Here is a 24835-nt window from a genome sequence, read left to right on the forward strand (position 1 = left end):
GGGGGGTGATGTTGTGTTGTTAGGCAGGCAAGTCTAATTCTCGATTAGAAAATCAAAGACTGATTAAAATGGCAAGGGGAAGAGAGTGGTCTTGGGTGCAATTTCTGAGGCATCCATGCACCATGTCTAGATTTTAGGGCATTACTCTTTATAAGGGGCAGAAAGAGCCAGTGCCTACCCAAATAGCAAGCAAATGGGTGTCCCAAAAAGCACAGCCATTGTTTGTTGGATAGGCCTTAGAGGTATGGTCTGGAATCAAGTGCTGCCAGAATTTTACCAATACACTCAATTGGACAGAGCCACGGACATGCTGGTTCTACAATTGAGGGTCAGTGACCTTGGGATTCACCTCTTTAGAGAAGTGATTAGGGATACCTGCTATGACCTCCTTTGCCTTTGGTCAATGTTTCGCTGGATGATTGTGGTGTGGTTTGTAGGACATGTAGAGTGGCTAGCTAGGTGGAGAGATTAAACAATGCCAAAGTGATAGATAATAGGGCAGTGTCTACATTTGTGGCTAGGAACAGTGGGGTATTTGAGGAGTAATACAGTGAACTTTGGGTGGAGTCATTCATAGTGGTTACGGTTACATTTCCCCCAAAATGTAAACAGAGTTATTATGCTTCCGCTGGTTGGATATTTTAGAACAGCCATTTGCAGTTGGTCATGGTGTCCCTGAGCCTGTGGTGAGTGCTTGAAGATAACTAAAGGATGTGGGCAGATCAGTGGCTAGATTTTACAGCTTTCGTCTTATATTTGTCTGATGAGTGTGTTTTGGTAGACTGATTGGGTGCCATGTTTTACAGTATTTTTGCATGGTTTGCTATTATGTGAAGTTTTGTTAATAAAAGGACTGCTGTGGCTAATTCAGTCCAGCCCTTGCAGCAGTTGAATGGTTGGTCAGTGGGGCTGGGACTACTGAACAGAGAAAAGTGCACACCTGACATCCAAGATGGAGCATGCTACTAAAGAACACCAGGTGTCAACCTGTTGGGGAATATGGTGAACTTAACAACACCTGATGCTCACCTGTTATGCAATGTAGTACAGACTACTAAATACGGCGGCACACACGATGGGGAATGTGATGCATCCTACTGGACATCGCCAGGTTGGCAACATGACAGAATACGTTGCACGCTACAGGAAGCCAGCTGCTACCCAAGCTTGTCAACCTAATTATTCCTTTTTTCTGGACAATTTGTAAAAAATCCTGTACAGCTATTTTTTTTACCAGCAAATAGAAATACCAGAATAAAGGGTACAGCCACGTGACCACAGCAGAAAAATCTACAGAAAATAAGCTGCTGAAAATATGGTGAGCACTAATTTTATTTGTTGGCGATTAATTGTGATTTGTTTTCTCTTTTTGTTGGAATTCGGATGCCAGTGCCCTTGGGTACAATTTGTAGTTGTGAGTGGCGAGGTGCTGAATAATACAGATATGTTGCTTAACTTGTTGTAAACATGGTGTTATTAAATAAAGCAGGGAGATGAGACAATTTTCTTTCACACGCTCAGAAATGATACACAAGTTGCAACAATGTAGACATCTGTGTCTAACACATTTATACACTGGGAGCTACCTCTGGATTTCCTTTCTCCATCTCTCTTCATAATTACATCTCTTTTATTGTTCCTCTACTCACTGTCAAAGCTGACTCTCCTTCTCTGTTACTCCTGTTTCTCTCTTTCTTCTCTTGGTTCTCTCTCTTTCTCTTGCTCCTGCTTGTTCTGCTCTCTCTGTCACTAATTTCTCCCTGGTCTCTCTCCTCTCTGTTGTCCACTTTACTCTGGCATGTCTTCTTCTTTATCTTATCTCTCTTCTCTTCTTATCTGGCTCATCTTATCTCATCTGCTGCTCTGCCACTTCACTGCCTCCTGCAACTGTTGTTCCGCTCTATTTATTGCCTGTGTCACCTGACCCGTCTGTCTAAAGCCAATCACAGCCTATCTGGTGGCTAGGCTACCTGCCTCATCTGAGTCTCTATGCATATTTTCTAACTTGCGCAGCTAGATAAAAACCACTAACTGGTTGCTAGGTTACCTGCATCAGATGTGTAAAATGACTCAGATTAATCGCCTAGGGCTGGTTATTATATTACCGGTCCCCATAGCTAAACAGCGCTATGTAGTGCCTTTTTTCAGGCCACTACAAAAACTCATAGAGGCAAAAACCACACCAAATGGTGCAGTATTTGTTGCACATTTTGTAGTAGAAAGACCGCAGATTTGCTTAGTTGACGTGCACCTTTGACAACGTTTTGGCTGCGTTTGCAGCACGCAGCCAAGGAAGCTGAAAAAAAGTCAATACTCACCTAGCTGGCGTTGTCTGGGTCCCTGCCGCTGCTCTCCGAAGCTCTAAGCACTTGTCATCGCCAACAGACCACGCCTCTAACAAGAGATTGCTTTGATTGGCTGAGCCAGATAACACAGCCAATAACAGCCAGTGCTGGATGCACCAATCACAGCCATTCACTGTGCTAGTTCAGCCAATCAGTGCAATATCTTGCTGGAGGCAGGGTCTTCAAACCTCATCACTAAACACTGTACAAAAATGCCCATGTGAGGGAGGCCATAGGGTACATTCCCACATAGAGGAAAATGTTACGGAACTATCTTCTGCCCAGAATACAGTGGCAGCTCCCATAGACACCAATGGGAGCCTATTGGAGCTGCAGTTAAAGGGAGGTGGAGGGAGTTTAGCAGCGTGTGTCCTAAACTCTCACCCCCCTTCTCCTCCTCTCCACCCCTTGCAATGGTAGAGGGCGGGACAGGGTGGGAGCTAGTTGCTAAGCTTAGGGCAAGTTCACATTAGCACTTTCATTTCTGTTTTACTGTTCCATCGTGGTAACAAGAAAACGGAAATTAACCTTTCTGTTTTCAAGTGCACAGAAATGTATTGAAGTTGAAGGTTTTAGGTTTGAATCCATTTCTGTATTTCCCATCTCCATTCCATTTTTTACACTGGATCAAAAGCACAGACTGCTGTGCTTTTGTTTCCAATTTCGGAAATGGAATACAGATAGATCCTTTTTTTGTTAATGCATTCTACTCAATGGGAGGTGGATGGAACTTGAAGACAATCTGTTTTTTATTTCCAGTTTTCTGCATGGCAGGAGGTGTTCATTGAATGTGGCTCAGTGGTTAGCACTGTTGTTTTGCCATGGTGGGGTCCTAGGTTCAAATCTCATCAAAGGTAACATCAGCTTTGAAAAACTCCATACAGCCCTCACCCTTAAACCTACAGCTCCAGCAGTGCTAAAAACTGAGCCACTGCACTTGTTCTTTCATTGATGGAGAAATAAAAAAAATAATTCAGACATTACTTTTGGTCAGATTTGAATCTACAACTCCAGCACTACAAGTCAACAGTGCTAAGGACAGAGTCACCATGCTTGCACCTTTATCTTCCCCTAGAGGAGGAGAAGAACAACAAACACAAAGAGAACATAGAAAGTCCATGAAGATGTTATCTTTGGTCACTTTTGAACCTAGGACCCCAGCAAGGCAACAGTGGTAATGACTGAGCCACCATGCTTTTTCTTTCTTCTCCTTCCTTTTTCTCCTTCTTCCTCCTCCTGCAGAAAGCAGAGAAGGAGTAAACTAAGAAGAATAACTTCTTCTCCTCCTCCGGTGAAGGAAGAAGGGAGAAGCTAGATGGCTCAGTGGCTAGCACTATTGCCTTATAATACTGGGGGGTTTAGGTTCATGCTTGATGATAGAGAACATCTGCAAGGAGGTTGTATGTTTTCATTGAGTTTATTTTTCTCAAGCATGATAGCTCAGTTGCTAGCACTGCTGCCTTACAGAACTGGTATTGAAGGTTTAAATCTGGCCATAGGTGATGTCTGTATTAGCTTTTTATGTTTTCTTTGTGTTTATTCTTCTTGTTCTTCTATTTCTATAGCAACAAAAGCACAAGTGTGGTGGTGCAGTGGTTAGAACTGCTAGCTTACAATGCTGGAGTTGTAGGTTGAAATCTGACCAAGGGTGATGGCTGTATGGAGTTGTTCAATGTTGATCTTGACCCTAATGAGATCTGAATTTAGGACCCCAGCATTGCAAGGCAACAGTACTGAGCCACATTCATTGAAGAGGCTCCACCACCAGGAAAGCTTACAAATGCTTTTCACTTCTGATTTCCATTTCTAATAAAACTGGGCCAGTCAAAAAACACTAGTGTGAACGTAGCCTTGAAGGATTTTTCTGAGTACCCCTAACATTACTGTGCAGTGAAGGGGCACAAAATATATAAAATGGGAACCCATAATACGCACCTCATGCTGGCCACTGCTCTGATCTTCTTTTCTATTTATTTCAGCTGTAGCGGTCATGTGGGTTGTTTACCCACATGACCACTGCAGCCAATAGGAGGCCGGACGGGCCTTCTTGTCAAATTGATTTGTTTCTTAATTTTGTCAATACTTGTATTTTGTAACTGTGTGTCATTTTGATCTGTACCATTTCCTTGAAAATACTGTATTTTAAGACTACTATGAGTGATCTTGGATTTCTGAAGTTCCCAGAAGTTGCTAATGAACATCTGTTCTTTGTTGGACACACATGATCTACTTTTGATTAAAAATAGACAATTGGAAAATCACAGTCATAGATAAGAATACATCTGACAAATAAATTGTGAGAATGCTATTTCTCAGAAGACAACTAATTTTGATAAGCAAGTGAAAATACAGATGTACATATCTAATGTCTTAACATATTTATGTGAAAGCTGACGTGGGTCCACCATGATTGTTCACCTTTTGTAAATTCCTCTCTCTGAAATTTCTAATTAACTACTTATTGCTTATTTCTAACCTTTTGACCACATGCTAATTAAAAACGTCCAGATATGAATCACGTGGTATGTGAAATTCGAATGTTCCTTAAAATCCTCATAATCTGTGCACAAACTCAGTAGGTCAATTACTGATAAGGAAAGCTATACATTTTGCCGTTGGTCACAATAAAATCTGGAGTGCTTTGGATCACACTATGTCTCTGTGTGAGATTATTAAAGGTGTTGTCCAGGGTTAGCAGGACATGGCTGCTTTCTTCAAAACACAGTGCCCGGCTTGTCCATAGGGTTGTGTGTGGTATTGTAGCTCATAGGGTTGTGTGTGGTATTGAAGTGAATGGGAGATGAGCTGCAATACCTGACACAACACATGGACAAGGGTGGCACTGTGCTTGGAAGAAAGCATCCATGTTTTTCTGACCTTGCACAACCAGTTTAATGCCTCCCCATATAGCTCTTGGCTATATGCAAAATGATTCTGGAGGGATAACTAGTCTTAGGGCTCATTCACATGAGCGTATTAAGCAGAAAAAATGTGTGATCAAAATGCAGTGAATAGAACCGTTAGTTTTAATAGATTTGTTCACATAAGTGTATTTTGTTCATGCAAAAAAATATGCAGCATGCTCGATTTTCCTGCGTGTTTGTGCAGGGAAAGATTACATATTAACCAATTACGCTAATTGCCCATTTTACTGAATGAAACCATTGCTGCGTGTGCAAATGTACACTATTTGTGTGCATAAAAAGTACAGTAAACATGTACATGCATGCGTAAAGGCGCAACGCCCATTTTGCAAATGCTTGCGTAAATGCGCTTACGCTTGTGTGAAGCTGTCCTTACTGGGTAGTAACTTTTTCACTTTCTACATTAGAAGCCCACATGACAGGTTTATCGAATGTTACCTGCCAGATGCCATGGAGCTGGAGCGCCACAGTCAGTATACTGGGCACGAGGGACCAAAACCTATGTTAAAAAAAACTCAGAAAACCCCTTTATTAGGCTAGCTTCATACAAGCGTAAGCACAATTGCACATGCCTTAGTGCTACTTCTTTGCACTATTAACGAGGCCTTTTTGCATGTATGATTGTGTATTTTATTGCACCTTTTCTGCCACAGGACATGTTTTTTTTTGCATGTGGGACACATAAACACACTGATTGAAATAACTAATTTGTCTAATTAGTTCCGGAAGTGTTCTTTTTCCAGCGCAATTATGCCGTGTTTCATGGTTCTTCCCCCACCCCCTCCCCCTCTTGACTTCTATGGGGACCTTTGGTTTGCAAATACACAGATAAATATAACATTTTCTATATTTTCTTGTGTGACCGAAATGACATCAGTGGGTTCTATTCTCTGCGTATCGTGTGCGGAAGCGGGCCTTAGTTGTGGATTTCAAATCACATGAAGTGTAGCCTTTTGGAAGAGGGTTTCACAGTGATTTTTTATGTTTCCAATCCCTAGGAAAGTATTAGAGATGAGTGAGCATACTCGTTAAGGCGATTTACTCGAGAGAGTGTCGCCTTTTTCGAGTACCTGCCCGCTCGTCCCTGAAGATTCGGGAGGCTGTGGGGGGCGGTGGCGGCGCAGGGCGGCGGAGGGGAGCGGGGTTGAGAGTGAGAAAGATCTCTCTCCCTCCCGACCCCTTCGCAACCCCCCACTCACTCCCACGGCCCCCCCCCCCCCCCCGAATCTTCAGGGACGAGCAAGCAGGTACTCGAAAAAGGCGATGCTCTCTCGAGTAAATCGCCTTAACGTGTATGCTCACTCATCTCTAGAAAGTATGTTATGTGGATGAAGCCTAAGGCCGCTTTCACGCAGCCGAGAGAATCGCACGAGATTTATGCGTTACGAGAAGCAACAATCTCACACGAATTCTTTTGACTGGGGTCAGACACATGAGCAGGCCTCACCTTACCCATTGTTTCCAATGGGGCGTAGCATCGCACAGCATGTGAGGTGCACTCAGCGATCCTCTGCTGCAGGGAAAACGCACGTTGGCAAGGGCGATATCGGGCTGAGTTTCACGGCCTGACATTGCCATCGCCTGTGTAAAATTAGCCTAAAAGTATCATTATAATCTGCAGAAGCCTGAGGCCCCATGACCACCAACGTATTGGGTAAATTGCATTGGGTGTCCCTACACCAATGTTTGTAATTACATGTCTGTCGACAGAGACCGCGTGTGGCTGTGAGTGCAGTGCGCATACCCCATATCACATGCACACCGTCATGTGCAGTGTTACTATTTTTTTTAATTCCCCGCTGTTTCAGAGAGGGTCTGCGTATGAAATACTGCCCATAAAAATGTATAGGGCTCAAGTTGTGTAGTAGACAGAGAAACAGAGCATGGTGCAGAGTGTTAAGGCAGCAGTATGCAGTCCTAAACTCTTGCTCACGACCTGAAGGTTGCAAGTTCAATCCCTGCTTGGTTCAGGTAGCCAGCTCAAGGTTGACTCATCCTTCTGAGGTTGGTGAAATGAGAAGCCAGCTTGCAGGGGGGGTAATAAATAGATCATGTGGAATAAGTTGGCAAAGTCCCTTCCTCACATGCTGCGATTTATTTCTTACATGTATCAATGAAAGTCTATTCATCGTATGTCTTACGCGACGGAAACCCGCATATGCTCGTATGAAAGTATCCTAAATCTTCAACCTGCGGTACATATACCCCATGTCTATAGGGGCAGCACAGTGTATGATCATATACATTTGGGGGGGGGGCATTGGACGTAACTTGTTTTAGTAGGGGCACCGCTGTAGAGAGTTGTTTACGTGGAGCTTTTCCGTTTCTTTGAACAGTGTGAACAGTAACCGCCACTGAAGTGAGAATTGCTTCTGTAAAAAGTTATTCATCGCACGCAAATGCGCTGTGAAATTACGGTCGGTGACCTGAGTCCTTAGAAAATTCACGGATGCATCGTTTCTTTTTATACTGGAAGCAAAGTCTCGTATTTTTCTAGCTTGTCCAGAATTACGGACGGACGCTGAAAACCTAGTCGGAATATGGCGCCGAACCCAGCCACGCCGTGTCGGAACAGATATAGTGCATTACTAAACCACACCAACTTTCAAGGACTACTTATTGAGCGCTGAATCCTATAAAGTGCTGCCGAACCCACATGTCAGCCATGTATAACAGCTTCTTCCTCATCTCTTCCACCTCATATTATTGTTTGGAATGTGAAATTCCAAGAAGGAAAGGAGAAGAAATGTGGAGTGTAGTAAGAAGAGGAGAAGGAGGAGGAGGAGGAGGGTCATGGAGGAGGAAGGTCACTTCCTGGCTGCCATACATAGTGAGCACATTCTCCTGGGTTGTAACTAGGAGTCGCACTACTCCAGCTCTCCATATTACTGAGGAGACTGAGGGAGGAACAGGCTGCAGGGGGAGAGCAGCGCGCACAGACCAAGCCTCATTCACCGGGAGAAGTGCGAGGAGAGCCAGCAGACTGCTCCGCGCACCACCAGAGCGGCCACCTCTCTGCGCCCGAGCCTGGACATACAGTGTGGAGGCGGACATCTGTCCTGGCTGCTGGGGATTCCTACAGCCACAAGGGGAAGAGCTGCACAACTTTCTCTGGTGTCACCCGCACAGCCTTACTGGGGATCATGAGGAATATGTGGATACTACTAAGCTTTGCCTTGCTGGCTCTGGTGTCTGGGGAGACGGTGAGTTTCAAGGTTTTTGCACTTTTTTTTTTTTTTGCACCTTTTATGTAGTCACTTTGTTGAGTTGCAACCTGCGCTTGACAGGGCATGCTGGGATTTGTAGTTTCCCACACTAAAAGGTTGCAGCTGCATAGGACTAGTGTGCAGCTGGGATTGTGTGCTGCTGGGCTGCAACAAGTTTTCTTGCTCCTCTGTGGGGAGAACTTGTGCAGTTTGTTGGAATTTGATACATTTTATTTATTTATGGGGGGGAGCAACAAATATATATGTAACCAACTACAAGTGGTGCTATAGGCGTCCGTATAAAAATATGGTATCTGGTGCTAATGTGCTGAGTACTTGGTGGAATTTGGGATTATGGGGGAAGGAAGAAAAAAAAGTTTAAAAGTGGGCGATACTTTTTCAATATGTCTTTTAATAGGGTATTAATTGGTCATGTTAGAAGCAACTTCATTATTATGTTTTTTATTTTTATTTTTTAATTAATTTATTTATTTTTAAGTTGCTTGCATCAGTTTGGGATTTGGTAGCAGAATCTCGGTTGCTTGTGTTGGTTAGGGATTATTTAATAGGATTTTCTTGGTTGCATAGAATTTGTAATGTTCACCTATCTAGGATTTAATTACGTTTGATTTGTTTTTGAGAATTTTTAATTTTTTTTTTTGTATTTATGTATTTTTTGTTTCGGAGTCGTAAAAGCAACAATTGTTATTGATTGGTTCTTTTACGTGTGAAAAAAAAAAAAAAACTACGGCCGAGCTGAATGGTAAATGAAAGCGGTTACGCTACGCCAGTCGGAGAAACAATAGCTATAATTAAACTAATTCAGGTCCCCTCTACTAAATACGGACTTTTCCAAAAGAGAATATTAAAGGCTAATTAGCTGTAAACTCGTCTACTTAGAATCTGTGGTTCCCCTATTATTCCCCCACTGACCCAAATGGTCCGTAATAACATTATAGACCTCACCAATGCCCCCCCCCCCCCCCCCTGTCTTATTTATCTACAGCCTATGGGCTCATTCACACACGTTTTTTGGTTTTTCGCACTCATAACAGAACCCAGTTCAAACTTGCCTATTTTCATGGTCTATTTCTGGTTGCATTTAAAAAGGCAGCACGTCTTATGCGTATATTTGCGCATACATGTTGCGTGAAAACGTACACAGTCGCATATACACGCGTTTTTACGCAACTGAAACCTGCATCCGCTTGTATGAAAGTACCCTAAATTTTCAACCTGTAGTACATATATATACCTTAGGGGTTCACCCCATGTCTATAAGGACAGCACAGCATATGACCATATACATTGGGGGGGCATTGGACATAACTTTTTAGTAGGGGCACTTGAAACGCTGCGGTAGAGACTTGTTTACGTGGAGCTTTTACGTTTATTAGCGCAGTGTGAACAGTAACCGCCACTGAAAGTGATAATTGCATGTGTAAAAAGTTGTTTATCGCTGGGTTAATTGTTCGCAGGACCACAAATCGCCCAAACTCATGGGCTGGAAGAGATCCCTCCCTGTAAAGTGAGAAATCCATCCCCAATGCAGGAATGACATCAGGATGTAAAGCTTTCGGATCAGTCGATGATGGATTCTGTGCACAGGCGTTAGATGGCGGAGGAGGGGGGCACTTTAAGAACTGCTAAAGTTTCAGTAACTTATTAATTGATGGCTGGAAGAATTAGCCCCCCCAGTGCTTCAGCTGTGTTTATGATATCCAGCACCCCTCCCCCACTTCCTGCTGGAGCCTCATCCACTCCAGACCCCCCTTTTGTTGACAGAGCCCGCAGACCGTTGCACTCTGAAAACTTGGGATCTGCTGCGGCATTTGCTGCTGTTTATGCTTTGGGTGGGTTTTTCCTGCGGGTTTGATGCCCTGGATATGAATAGACGGATATCGTTAGTGCTTCTTACCAGGAGGAAATCTTTTCGCTGTTTTTAGTGAACGCCATCCAAGTCTTCGGGGCACTTGTGAAAATTTATTCTCCAACGGACAAATTTTACTGGATTTTTTTTCTTTAATCCCTGGGTTATAGGGGAGAAAATCCCAGCTCACACATGAATGGTGGTTGCGGGGTCTTGCCCCGGAGTGCAGACTGTCTAGACCGTAGAACGCTCGTGAAACGCGCCGAACTATTACTCAGGATGAAACTGTTTGTACATGATGCTTGTTTTAAAACTATAGCTATCTGACATGGCTTATACTGGATCCTGAATGTATCCTTATTAGGACTTGTATGCAATGGGCTATATGGCTGTCGAGGGGTTAATTGTATAGTGGCAACCTATACAACGGTGGGGGCTATTTGACTATCGAATGTCTTAACATTCCAGATTTAATGTAGGTGTCGCTATATAGGTCGGATTTGAACCGCGATCCAGAGATGAACTAACTGGTGCCGGACCTTCGCATCGTGCCATAAAATGCTGTGAGCAGATGCGTCATTTTACGGATCCATAACTTTCACTGATTTGATTGATGCATTCACACTTGGGTATATACATTGTGTATAAGATGCGCATAAACAGGCAGCATGTTCTATTTTACCGCGTATTACGTGCGATGGAGCCCTATTCTGTATGGGTGTGTAATAAACACTATACACAATTACATAACGTGTGCGTGGCATTTATACCCAATGTCGCTAAGCAACAGCAGGAAGTTACGTGAGATACGCGGCGATAGGCCGGCTCTACTCGTAGCCTCACTAAAAGCTCATAGGGCAAAATGAGTTCTCGTTCACGTGAGTGTAGTGCAGCAAAGATCCTGGAGGGCAGAATAACCGTTTACCTGTTTTATATTGATATTTTGTCTTTATTCACTTTTGTTTTAATGATTTTCCCAGGAGTGATATTGATCACCGCTCTAAAAAAAAAAGTCTGTTCAGCACCCCCCATTCTCATGATCGGTGGTGGGACCACCAGCAATCGGACATTGATGGGTGATAAATGTCAGTTCTGGGAATACCTCTGTAAGGGAGCGTTCACACGTTGCGGAAACGCAGCAAAACCGCAGGTTAGAGTTACAACAAAAAATTTGATAATTTTTTTTTTTTTCCCCCTTTTTTCTTCTACATGTGAACAGGATTTGCTTTTGGGCGGCTTCACACGGACGTATTTGTGCGTGCAATACGCAGTGAATAGAACCCTTTGATTGCCATGGGTTTGTTCACATGTGTATTTTGGCTATGCAAAAAAAGAACGTTCTATTTATTTATTTTCTGCGTATGGCCGCCTGCAGACGAGCGTGTTGGATCCGGCAGCGAGAATTCTCGCCGCGGGACCCAACCCAAGAGCCTGCAGGGAGGAGCGCGTACTCACCCACTCCTGGCGGCCCCGGCTCTCTCATGTGCCGGCTGCCGCGCAGCCGGCATATGCGCAGACCGGAGCCGGTGGCCGGGTGAGTGCGAGCCCCGCACAAAAATAGGACATGCCGCGGTTTGTTTGCCGCGCGAGATTTCGCGCGGCCAAACCGCGGCCGTCTGCATAGGAGTGCGTATTGTAATGCACTCCTATGCAAACTTTCAGTGGCGGAAATCCCGCGGGAAATACCGCCGCGGGATTTCCGCCCGTGTGCAGGTGGCCTATTTGTGCAACAAAGGTCTCCCATAGAAGTCAATGGCGGCAGCGCAAAATACGCAGGGAGATGCATGAAACGCTGCCTGGGGGGGGGGGGGGAGAACACCTCTGGAAGTAATTAGAACCGATGCACGCGCAAAACAGCCTTGTTCATAGAACAAAAAAATATTGCGCTAAGGCACGTGCAATTGCGCTTACGTCCGTGTGAAGCCTGCCTTAACCCCATTCACTTTAATAGTAAACCTTTCGGCCGCGGTTTGCCGGCAGCATTTCCACATCATGTGAACGCACCCTAAGCTATGCAGATGTATAGCAGGTTTTCTGCCCCATTTGGTGCATCTTCAACTGGATCCGCAGCAGGCTTCATCCCTTTAATTTAATGGACCGTTCACACGGTGTTTATTCTGACTGAATTTCACGGACTGCAGACGGACACACTTTGGCCTATGAGATAATATACGTGTGAGGTTTTGCACAAACCGATGGTCAGTGTGAAGGGAAAAAAAATCTCATGTTCTGGTTCATGTCATAGACCAGAATTGTACATGCAATGTCCACTGCCCACAAGTATCGGACCGCACACAGGCGTGTTTCCACGTGCTGTCATATGCGACTTGTGCCCAAGTATCCCTGGCATAACTCGCATACGGCTGTCTGAAGTCTGCAGATTCACCCGCCTCCCCTTTTCTTCTCCATCTGCCCGGTAAGTTGGTTCTTGATGACTCTGTAGACGCTGCTTTGTTCTGTGTACACACATTGCGCCTCCTTGACCAAAACTGTCTTGGTTGCCCATAGCAACCAATCACAGCACAGCTTTCGTTTTTTATACTGCTGAGGTAAAATGGAAGCTGCACTGTAATTGGTTGCTACAGGCAACCAAGACTGTTTTGGTGATTGAGTGACATTAGTGGACATTTGGACTTTAGCGTCGGCCCTTTAAGGCCTGGGCTATGGGCCCGCTCTTTGATTTGACTGAAATAGATGGATATAATTATAAAAACGTGTAGTTTATTTGGAGTTTGTTTCATTCTTCGTGCAGATTTCTTTTCTTTCTGTCTTGTGGTTTTTCTGGTTTACAATTTTAATATTTCTGCTGCGTGTGGAACAAAGCGGCCATTATTGCGAGTGGTTCCAGCTTGTTAAATACAGGGCTTTGACATCTGTTCAATTGTCGTACAGCCGGCCAGATTAGTATAGCGGGTCCTGTACGGTCAACATTGCCTCAGACAGTTTGCATGATGTGTAGTTTGTTGTGTAACGATAATTGCCTGGGCCTACGTTAATGAAGCAATCCTCATGGAGATGACAATTTAGCCTCGATGCCCAGTACTTGGCTGCTCAGTAGCAACCTAAACAGTGGTTGCCCTCCAATACTCTGCAGTTACGGATGTGGGCACTGTTACTTCTGAGCCTGGCAATACAGAGCGGCATCAAATGCTGTAGATACTAAGGGGTTCTCCGGGCGAAGACTAGAGACCTATCCTGAGGAAAGGTCATCAATAGTTGAATCACTTGGGATCCCCTTTGATGAGCTGATTGCCCGACCCCCGCCGTCCATGCAGCAGGCTAGGCGTGCGTTATACGGGATGATAGTGGAAGTGCTCCAGCTGCCTTTACTCCCATTGAAATTGGTGACTGCCATGGAAGTGTAATGGCTACATGAGCTCCTGCTTAATTCCATAGGAGTGAAGCTAGTTGGGGCACTTCAACTACCATCCCTTAAGACGCTCATCCCTATCAGCTCATTGTCTGGGATTCCGTACTATTGACAAAAAGTATCCTGAGGATAGGGCAGAAATGTTTTTTGCCAAGAAAACCGTTTTTAACTTTCAGCACCCTAATAATTATCTCTATAGGGTAACATGGCATCCAGGTCTAGAACATTGGAGCTTATTTCCTAGTCAAGATGCAACAGCATTCTACACAAATTACGCCCAAACTGTTACGTGTGTGTGTGTGTGTGTGTGTGTGTGTGTGTGTGTGTGTGGTTGTGTTGTTTTTGACCCTTTCAAACAGTTTTTCTGAGTTGTCCAAAAAGAAGTGTGGCCTAAAGGCTCATTGTATGCATTACAGACAACCCGCTCTACCTACAGGGGCTGCAATTGGCACTGTGCGTGCCCAGGAATCTGGCGTCACGAACATGCACAGTTAGACTGTGTATCCCACAGTTGGACCATCTTTTAGTTGGCTTAGTTTATGCCAAAAATTGCACCCAAATTTTAGCATGATTTGCCAAAATTGACTGTAATTTAGTCCATGCCCCTTTTTCAGACGAGTCAGAAAGTGTCTATCTAAAAGCACATAGTAAGTGGTTCTAAGCATGTAAGACACTTTTCTGGCGCAACTTGCATCAGATGATTGTTGTTGTATTGTGAATAGTAAATTTGCCCCATTTTTGTTTAGAAAGTGTAAATACAAAATAATGTTTATGGGCGGCATTAATAACTTTTAATGGAACAACCCCTTTAAAATGACTGCCGAAAACTGACATCCCCTTTTTTAATAACCTGTTAAGTGCACAAAGTATTCTTCATTTCTAAGTGGAATGACCTTTCTGAAGAGCACACTCCTGTGTGAAAATATTCATTGCTTTGCACCTAACAATTACTTTCATGTCAGGTTCACACAGCTTTTATCCCAGAGATCTTACCCTATGATTACTTGTCATTCACTCGTCCCGCTTTGTCCTTTGCTGCCTTCCAATCTTGCCTCGTCTTCTAGGCCTACACGTAATCCAGATGCCGTGGATCTCGCTGGGGAGCGCTGGCCGTATGCGCAACGCGGGAGAAGTCCTGGCTAATGGGAGGTGGTAAACCATAGTGGTGCTGCATAGAAAACTCCTGATAGGGGGGCTTTTATCACCAGGATTTTTTGTTTTTTTTGCACTGAACGATTCTAGTTCAGATTCTCACTAGATCGCCATTGTGGGAATCTGAACGAGAAATAGTGATGTATAAAAATCAAATGACAATCGGCCCGTGTAAACAGGCAGTCATCAATCTATGAACGACTGCCTGTTTACTGTGAATGTAGGCAGGTTGCTGGAATGATCTCCGACCCGCTCTGCCACATTCACTGAGCCATCATCCCTCCTTTATACAAGGACAGAGAATCACACGATTCTTCTTTGCCTGATCGAATGAGCTGATGTCATCACCAGCTCATTAACAAATATGGACAAACATCTGTCTGGGATGATTTTAGTGATCCTGCGTTGATCAGGGGGTTGGACCCGATGACCCTGGAGGCCTTCCAACTCTACTACTCTGGTTCTATGAACACTCGGACAGTATTTAAATGGCACATTAAGTGCCTGGGGCGGTGCTGTTTTTTTATGCTGATCAAAACTGGAGGTCAAGTGAGACTCTTTTGGAAAGTATGGATTTGATTGGTGCTTTTACTTTTTTTTTTTTTTTTAATTGTTTAGTGTTAATATGGTCAACAATTGAATGAAAATTCATTCACTTGTCGTTGGTCTTTCATTTTATGCAGGTATAAAAAAAATCGTCATTCACTTTATGTAAACGATGGCCATTCGGTCAATGTGAACAACTGAATGATAAGCAACCAAAATGTCAGCAATTTGTATGAAAAATAAATCTGCCTGTATAAACTGCACAAGCAAACTCTCATCGCTCACTTGTGCAAATGATTGAGCACTCTGTGTAGGAATTTCTTCAAATGTGATTGCTTGTATTCTTTGCAACCAACAAGGGAAGTTTTATATAAAAGTATATCCTAACTTGCCAACCTTTTCCAACCTCTCATCCTTAGGAAAGATTGACCCACTCTCCTTCAGTTTTTGGCAAAAACACTATAGTTAAATCATTGACCCACAAAAAGCCGCTACCTGAATTTCTTTGACTAATAATTTTTTTTATACTTGGGCACTTCAGCATCTTTAATAAATCTGGCGTTCTTGTCTTTTAAAGTTTTCTCTCTAAGCGCAGTTTGTTTTATTTTAGCGCATCCTAAAATAATTTTCTAAGATGAACAAATGCGATGAGTGAGATTTTCTCCATTGGGCAATCCTACAAACTTCCCGCCTTTAAATGCATTCTTGATGGACAAAGCGCCCCTCTGAGAAGTCGAATTGTGTACATTAGTGTTTTCATCAAGTTTATGAAAAGAGAAGCATACGACTATACGCATTCTCAAACTCAAGCGTTGACTTTCTGCAAGTTGTCATCATTAATAGAGAACAACTGCATAGAGTTGTAGAGGACTGTGTCCGACCATTATATGGTTGTCCATGATGAGCTTGTCATTGGGGGAATCTGTTTTACTTAAAGAGAGGTGCTCCCATCTCGGACGCGTATTTCAATGTGTTCAAAATGGCAAAACAATGCAGCCTCTAATAAAATGTCTATTTCTAAAATACTCCGTTCTCCAGATATTGCAAATGTTGATTTGCCTGCCCTCTGGTTGTTTTACTGCTTGTTGCCAGGGAAAAGGACCACCTCCTCTATGGAAAGAAATGGCAGAGGAGGTCTGTGCTTGCGCACTACTTTCACTAAATCTGCGGCCAGGATCTCGAGAGTGCATGCACACTAGTTTTTCAGCCTGGACACCAGCTACTATTGTGCTCTATCTCATTCCATGGAAGAGGTGGTCTGTTTTCCTGGCAACGGGCAGTAACCAACCAGAAGGCAGAGGAATCAATAGCTGCAATATCTGGAGAACGGAGCATTTTGAAGATAAAACTCTTATGGATGAGTGATATATTTTTTTTTTTGGTGATTTCGACCACATTGAAATAGGATTGCCGAGGTGGAAATACCCCTTTTTCAAAAGTGGTTGTCAAACTGCCAAAGGCTTTTGACCCTTGTGAGAACATTTAGATATGCATACAGAAAGACTACTTTTTGGTGTTCCATAAGACATGAAAAAGAGAAAAGTGAGCTCACTGGGGAAACTTTGTGGGTGAGCCGGGGTCATTACTGATATCTCTCCCGTCATCTATTTGCATGAAGGACTGGAACAAAGGGGTGTCCTCTACATCTAGAGGAAAGAAGGTTTCTACACCAACATAGAATGGGGTTCTTTAGGCCTCCCTCACACAGGCATTTGCAGAAACGCAGCGTTCTTCGACGGTGGGTTTACTGCGGTTTCAGCAGCGCTGGCATGCACTTTTGACACCGTTTTTGCTGCGTTTTCAGCACAGCTGAAAATGCAGCCAAGAATGCTGGGGAAAAAAATACTTGGCTAGCCCCCCGCTGTCTGGTCCCTGCTGCTGTTCTCCAGAGCTCCTGGCACTTGTCAAGACAACAGGGGATCTTTTGCTAGTGACGGGAATTGAAATCCCCGCCTCCAACAAAAGATTACTCTGATTGGCTGAGCGCTGCTGAGTGTCAGCTGGCTCTGCCAATCACAGCCAGCGCTGGATGCATTATGCCACTATTTTACCACAACTTGTAGGCAATCAAAAGTAGAGTAGCAGCCTTACCCTAGACTTTGTTTATTTTTGGGGGAGTTTTAATCTTCTATTTCACGTGTTAAGAATCGCACCTGACTTTGACACAGTAATGGTGTCGCCCTAGGAGTCGGTCATGACTTGGTGCTTGCACCAGGGGACTTTACCTTTACCTACAGGTAATGCCCTTTGTATCAAGGTGCCAAAATCATTTCTCCTCCTGCTATCTACACTTTGTACTGTGTAGAAAAGGAAGGGTACATGGTATTGAGCGTGACCTACATTAAATCCGGTGGACTGTAATTCGCACATCTTAATACTAAGGTTATGAACACTTGCACTGGAAATGCAGCAAGTATTTATTGTTTTTCTGTATGGAGATTGACCTGATGTTTAAACTTGACACATTTAAGGGTATTTTTTGCCTGGGTGTAAAAGATGCACCAATTTTTAAATCCGTACTGCGTGTCTTTTCTGCTGCCAAGTTTTTCCTCACCATGTGGACAAGATGTCTTAAAATCTGCAGCCTTTCCACCCAATGGGAACGTGTCTGTAGCTTTACAAGCCATTACCTTCTGGCACTTCAGGAGTGTTTTACTCTTAGGTTGCCCTGAAAACATCCTGTAGGCATTCTAGCCCTACAGGTCGGGCATGCTCAGTAAGAACAGCCAGGAATCCCCCCTTCCCCTCTTCCCATCTTCCCCTTCCATTCAGCTCTCATGACCAGATTTCTGGCCAATAACCGGGCAGAGCTTTAGTAGGGCCTTGCACGAAGGAAGTATGAAGCATTCCTGCATATCAGCAGGGATACGCCAGCCATATTGGAAAACAGCAATTCAGGAAAACATGAGAAATGGCGGACAGGATGATAAACTAACGGCTGTGCAATTCATACCCATAAATGGCTGTGCGGAAACATGGACTTTTTGTCAATTCGCTTCATAAGCAGAATACCCCTTTAACCAGCTCTTGCTGCTGACACCTGGTTGGAAACTGAACTTTATCAGAAAGCTGCTAATGAGAAGCAGAAAACGGGAATGAAGCAATCACTGATGGGGCGAGAGGGGATTTTATGCAATCTGCCTATTTATAAATGTTTTATTGGGTTGGAAATGAAAATTGTAATTTGACATTGGCAGTAAGTAAATAAATGTTTATTTCCACCAAAAGGCGGAATGTCACTAATTAAAGTTTTATTACATATAAACACAAAAAATTGCAGCGGCGGGCACTGCGGTATAAATATTACATCAGCACAGTCCTGTCTGTTTTATGTTTGCTGATGGGATAATCACTGTTGGTATTCACGCTGTGCCTCCATTGCCATCCTCACCTGTATGCGGAGTTCTAGCTTCTACTGTTCTTTGTCGCTTGGGGGGGATTAATTATATCTGCTGTTACCCTGTTGATTATTTGATTGTTTAGCTGTTAGCTCCCGGCTTTGGGTCTTCCATTTCTTATTAAAGTAACCCTCCGATCCTGGACAAAGATGGCCGCCCTGCTTTGATAGGTCAGTGCTGTCCATGTGAGCAGCACTGGTCAATCAGAACACCCTGTGGTGTCTCGTACACTGTGTTGGCACACATTAGTCTACCCGGGACTTAGAAGCGACGTGGACATATTTTTAATTTTTTTATTTTTTTTTTGTCTAGGACTGGAGGGTCATCCTATAGAGCCCAATGATTGGGTTAAAAAACTTTCTTAGGAGCGAACGAACATTCACTTGTCCAATCAGATGTATGAGGGATAAACTGTTGATGCTCTGTGGGCTGAATGATCGTTTGCCTGCCATAGTCTGTGTAAAGGGAAGGTAGATGAACACCGATCTCATTGGTGCGGATTTGCTTGTTAAACATTTGTCAGACTTGATCAGTTACACATTTGATACTAAAGTGGTTATCAGAAACATTTTTTTTTTTTTTTGAGTCATTGTGGTGGACCCGATATACCGAGCCGATTACTAGCAGTATACTTTGTTATGCTGGATCACGATTTATCTCACCCCCGCTGCTTCTTTACGGAGATGCATTTGTTAACAGCATTCGCTATGAAGTTGATATGTTGCTCACGGCTTTTCATTTATCACCAACATGATGGTTTTTTTTTCTTCATCTCGCAGTAAGCTATAGGATACCTTCTATAATTCAGTGTTTATAGTCCTTGTGCTTGCAGGTTCCAATAGATGTGATTTTTACCATTAAGTACACCTTTCTAGTTCCAAGTCATCCTCCTCGCATCCGAGGCTTTATTCTGAGTACTTGTGATTTCTGTGTATTTCACGAACAGCACACAGACCATTACAGCCCATAAGGCTATTCGTATGGATGAATTTTCACGGGGACTGATGGGCCTTGTGTAAGAATTCCCTGCATATGCAAGGTGCACTATCCAATGCGAGCTGCACCCGTGATTCTTGGGCACTACTTGCAGTACAGCGTCTGAACAAGGCCTCAATTATTCACAGGCGGTTCATGTGAAATGTTCTTACAGATGTATGCCCATAGAGCGTTTGTCTCTTTTGGAGGAAGGCTTCATTGAATACTGTATTTAAAGGGTTGTCCAATTATACACTAATGTGCTATCCTCAGGCTCGGGCATCAATAGGATATATGTAGGGTTCTCCCTCCAAAGCACCTTGACAGTCAGCTGTCTGCTGGGCCTGTGTGCTCCTGCAGTGAACTAATTGCTCCATTCACATTGTTTGGTATTACAGGCAAAGTTCCAATTGAAATGAATGTAGCTCCCAAGTCTGGCCACTGCAGTGAGAACGGAGCTGTTTGCTTCCTGCAGAAATCAACAATGGCTTTTGGTAAGCAGCTGATCAACAGAGCTCCCATACATTGGATCCCCACTGAGCTACCATTGATGGCCGACTCTAAGGCTAGCGGATTAGTAGTTTACAACTGGATAACCCCTTTAATGTATTTTAATGGGTATGATTATTTCTTTTTTACTGTAGTCCATACAAAAAATGCAGCATTCCCCTTGAGATCGTACATGAGTTTCCCCCTGGAACAGTCGCTTTGTGTTTCTAGGGTAGAACTTGCAACGTGCTATAGAAGTTCCTATGGAACGGTGCAGACCGCAGTACGACTGTGCATGACGCCGACTGCGTAGCTCCCAGTCTGAGGGATCCGGATCGTACATGTGGCCGACATATGTCTGGCCTGTAAGTGGGAGCTATTTTCTTACTCTCTCCATGCCTGACGTGTCACTGGGAATGTTCCCTTCTATTGTTTCCGTGTGGTTGTGAGTAGGAATATCTAACGCTCTGAGAATGGGAGATGTCAGAAGTGGAATGTCAAACGTGCTTTACTGTTTCCTTGGAAATTACGAATTTTCTCTTTTTGTTAGATGGGTTTCCCCCTTTTTTTTCTCAATTTTGAGCTGCCATGTAATTATGGTTGATTACGCTTCTAGAAGTGGACTCATGATCTAAGTTGTATCTTTCTGGCTGTCCAGTTGGCCATAACCTGGTATATTTGTTTTATAGACATTATCTCTTGCCTGTTTTTGATTCAAGGTCTACATGTGGACTGTTACATAGAAATCAACTTCATAAGCTCAAGTACTACACAGAACAACCTTTAAAGTATGTGAACCCTCTGGAGCCAACCACAAAACCAAACTATATATATATATATATATATATATATATATATATATATTTATTCTTCTCAATAGGTGTGTAGCTGAACATATGTTGCTCTGTTTCATGCTACAGCAGCATTGGCATCCTGAGAGCAGGATATTGAGCGAGCCAGTGATTGGCTGTAGCTGTCACATGTCACTGTTGGCGGGCATCATGGCTGGAGAATGGAAGCAATTGCAATTGTGTGAAGTGAGCGAGCCCTTTTAAAAGGGGTAATAAAATATATGAAATGTGTGTTTAAAAAAAAAAAAAAAAATATTGGGAGGGTTCATTTAAGGGTGAGTTCATGTCACTGATTTGCTGCAAATCTGCTACAATGTACAGCAAATTAGCAGCATGTGAACACTTTTTGCACAGGTGACATGACAGTTGCCAGAGTAGGGCTGCCTGTCTATGAGCGTTATTGCATTGCATGTCCCGCTGCGATAATCCGGCCGTGGGGAACGCAATGCACGCTTTCTGTAGCGTTGCTATGGAAAGCGCTGCCCCCTGTCCACAAGCGGAGAATCGTAGTGATTCTCCGCTCGCGGCTGGCAAATCGCAGCATGCTGCAATTTGCTGTGATTCTCCGTGGTGAGCCTGTCTGCCAGGTCCTGCTCCAAGGTGGCGGAGATACACCACAGGATACTGCAACGCCCGTGGACAGGCAGCCTAATTCCTCAAAAGAGCAATCGGGGGCGACTGTCAGCCCGAGTGAACCCTGGATCCAACAAGGCAAGTGAGCAAGAATTGCTCACTTGTCAGTCACTTTAGTTTTTAGGCAAGCTGCAATCAAAGCGACTGTCAGTGCATGTGAACAGGCAGTTGGTGAATGACTGCCTGTTGACTCTGAATGGAGGCGGGCAGCCAGTGCGCTCCACCTCCATTCAATGAGTGCTGGGAACCTCTTGGGGAAGGCTTAAAGACCCAAAAGTCATTCCGTGTAAGTACCCCAAGCCACAGGATATAAACAAGAATGTGTCCATTCACTGACAGCAAACAGCTTGAAGAATTAAACTCACAAAATAAATTACACGTTTGCAGAAAGTGATTCAACTTTATGACCATAAAACGGAAAATCCCCGTTAATGAAAGAAGCGCAGCAATGCCCACGGCATATAATCTCCGGATAAGCTATCGGATATTGCCATCTGATCAGTACTTTGTGTTGGAGTTTCTCTGGCGAGAGGAGATCTATTCAGGGATTTACCGTGAATCAATGAGCGAGCGCCCCACCTGCTGCTGCAGCTCAGGTCTCCGTGCCTGTCACATTGTGACTTTAAGCATATCCCTGCTTTCTGTTCTGTCGCCTCAAGCTGAGTCGCACAGAAAATATAATTCCCTCTTGGACATGTTAATTAAGGCACAAAAAATAAACTGTGCCGCCGCTTTCATCAGGGGATCCAGATATGCCGCACAGGCACCCAGAGCAGGCGGGCTGTAAGGTGAAGCGTAACATTGCCTTTATTCCATGTGTGCCCTGTCATGTCTGACTTTCACTTGGGTCACATTCATGATCCCTCACTGCAGTTAATTCTCTAAATATAACCCTGCTATTTTCAGAATCGGGACCATTCACAAGGCAGAGTCACCATTAATACATACTACAGATGGAAGTGTACAGCGACTGTCGCCAGAATGTGACCTATGGTTTAAATCAAGATTTAGCGTAAAACATACTTAAAGGCATTGTACCACAATTACCCGTCAAGCCTTATGAAATCAGTAATTCTCTATCCACAGGAAAGGGGATAGCTTGCTGATCGGTGGGGGGAGTCTCGACACTTATCTTGAGAATGACAGACCTTTTGTCCTCCATCCTCTCCATTGTGGGGTTACTGCACCACTCGCAGTGCGGAGGAGACTGAGTGGAGCGCTGGTCAATGGGACGGTGGAGAGACTTGAGCAGCAACGGGTATCCAACAGCATATTGTAGCTGTTGGGTAAGTAATCCACAGCAGCACAGTTGCTCTTAAAAGCTATGGAGGGGGAGTGTGTGGTTTTTTTATTTTTGCTATATGCTTTAATTGGTCATTAAACATCTTGCAGAGTTTTTCTGCAGCTTCTACAAATCGCTTTATATAGCCACACTGACGGATCTCCTACTGAGACGTGGGCTGCAGTGTCTATATACATTGATATGTAGAACCTGCAGAAGACCAACTGTAAAATTTCTTTTTCCGTGCCAAGTTTGTCTTCGATTGCACCATGTGAACATACCGTAATGAATCAGAAGAAACTCTAGAAATGGATCAGTCATGGTCAACGGCCTCCAGGAAGGATGGCAATTGCTCCTGTGCTCAGAGAGGCCCGGCTTGCATACTACAGGCTATCTGACTATCGGACCCCCATGTTGGGTCATGAGCCACCCTTCTTATTTGGTCCTTTCTTACCCTGCAGTTGGCATACGCCGTACTATGGCATGGTGAAGACTAGACATTGATGGTTTCACCTTATGAGTCAGTGTCGAGGTTTTGATGGTAACGTACAAAGAATAAAGCCTCTGGGAGTGACACAGTTCACACACTAAATGCTGCAGAATGTGAAGGCGGCCATATTTGGAGTTGTAGGAGTTATGTAAACCGGCATGTCAAAGCCTGCAGCCCCGTAACCAATGGCTGGGAAAACCTTGTTTTATAGGAGCAGGGGATGACATGTTGCTAGTGATGTATGAATGGCGTGTTGTGTAATGGTGCCCCGCCTACACGTGACATGGGATCTGCATGTCGTGTGATACCACATATAGGGAACAATACACTAATCGCTTTATGTACATTTGGATATAGCCCTCTATCGGCCTATGTAGTTGCATTTTCCTTCTTATAACCTTGCACTAGTTGATGGATTCACAAGATGTTTTGGACCACCATGACCTTGTTTACAGAACTGGCCATGGTGATGTATTTGTCACAGTAGAGGCCGGCTGGTCCTCATGTTGTCGCAGCAGATGTGGCATCTTGTGGAGTCAATGAAAGTATCATCCTTATTAGAACCATCACCTCAACATGTCCTGAGTATTCAAGACTGTTCTCCAAATGGGCTGCCAAGAAGTACGCAGGCGGAAGAGTGAAAAGCTGGGAGAAGTTTTATATTGCACTTGACCTCGAGTCTCGTTGGCTGAGATAGATGGATTGTCAGGTTGCTTTCCCTGATTCCTGAGTAGCCAATTTACCAAGTGGTATTGCACCATAACGCAGATTGGCTATTCTGGTTGTCACTCATTCTAATTGACACACATCATTCACAAGTATAAAAGTGTTTTATCTAATTTTTTTTTTTGTCCTTTCTAAACTTTTTATCAATTTGGTAATTGTGCCTTTAGAACTCCCACCAGGCTTGTGATAAGCAGGTTTTTTGCCAATCGCATGACTAATGCCAATATTTATATTTACTGTTTTGCTCATCCCTCCCTGATATGTATCTAAGGGCTCCTGCCCACGGACAGATATTTGCTGCCGAATCCACGGCTGGCATCCACACCGCAGATCTACAGTAAATGGTGCCCATAGCATGCAATGGGACATTGATTTTTTCCTGCACACTTGTAGAAACCAATTGCGGTTTTTGCAAGCGGAAAATAAATTGCAGCATGCTTTTTTTTTTTTTTTTTCCTCTCCGCGAAATCCACATGGAACATCCGCAGTACCGAAGAAAAAGAAATGACAGGTACAGGAGGATGATGCTGCTGCTGGCAAAGCTGGATTCCAAATGCGGAAACTGGCTCTGCAGTGTG

The 24835-nt window shown here is 43.9% G+C and overlaps 1 protein-coding gene across 1 annotated transcript in view; it reads left to right on the forward strand.

Annotated features, from left to right (window-relative positions):
* The first annotated feature begins 8121 nt into the window (after positions 1–8121).
* Positions 8122–24835, forward strand: part of SDC2 (syndecan 2) — a 99509-nt gene continuing 82795 nt past the window's right edge. Inside the window, exon 1 of the mRNA XM_066578367.1 lies at positions 8122–8472. Coding sequence (XP_066434464.1) covers positions 8413–8472 — 60 coding nt within the window. The 5' untranslated portion in view covers positions 8122–8412. The remainder of the gene's footprint in view (positions 8473–24835) is intronic.

Source organism: Eleutherodactylus coqui, chromosome 9, assembly GCF_035609145.1.
Source record: "Eleutherodactylus coqui strain aEleCoq1 chromosome 9, aEleCoq1.hap1, whole genome shotgun sequence".
Classification (NCBI taxonomy): domain Eukaryota; kingdom Metazoa; phylum Chordata; class Amphibia; order Anura; family Eleutherodactylidae; genus Eleutherodactylus; species Eleutherodactylus coqui.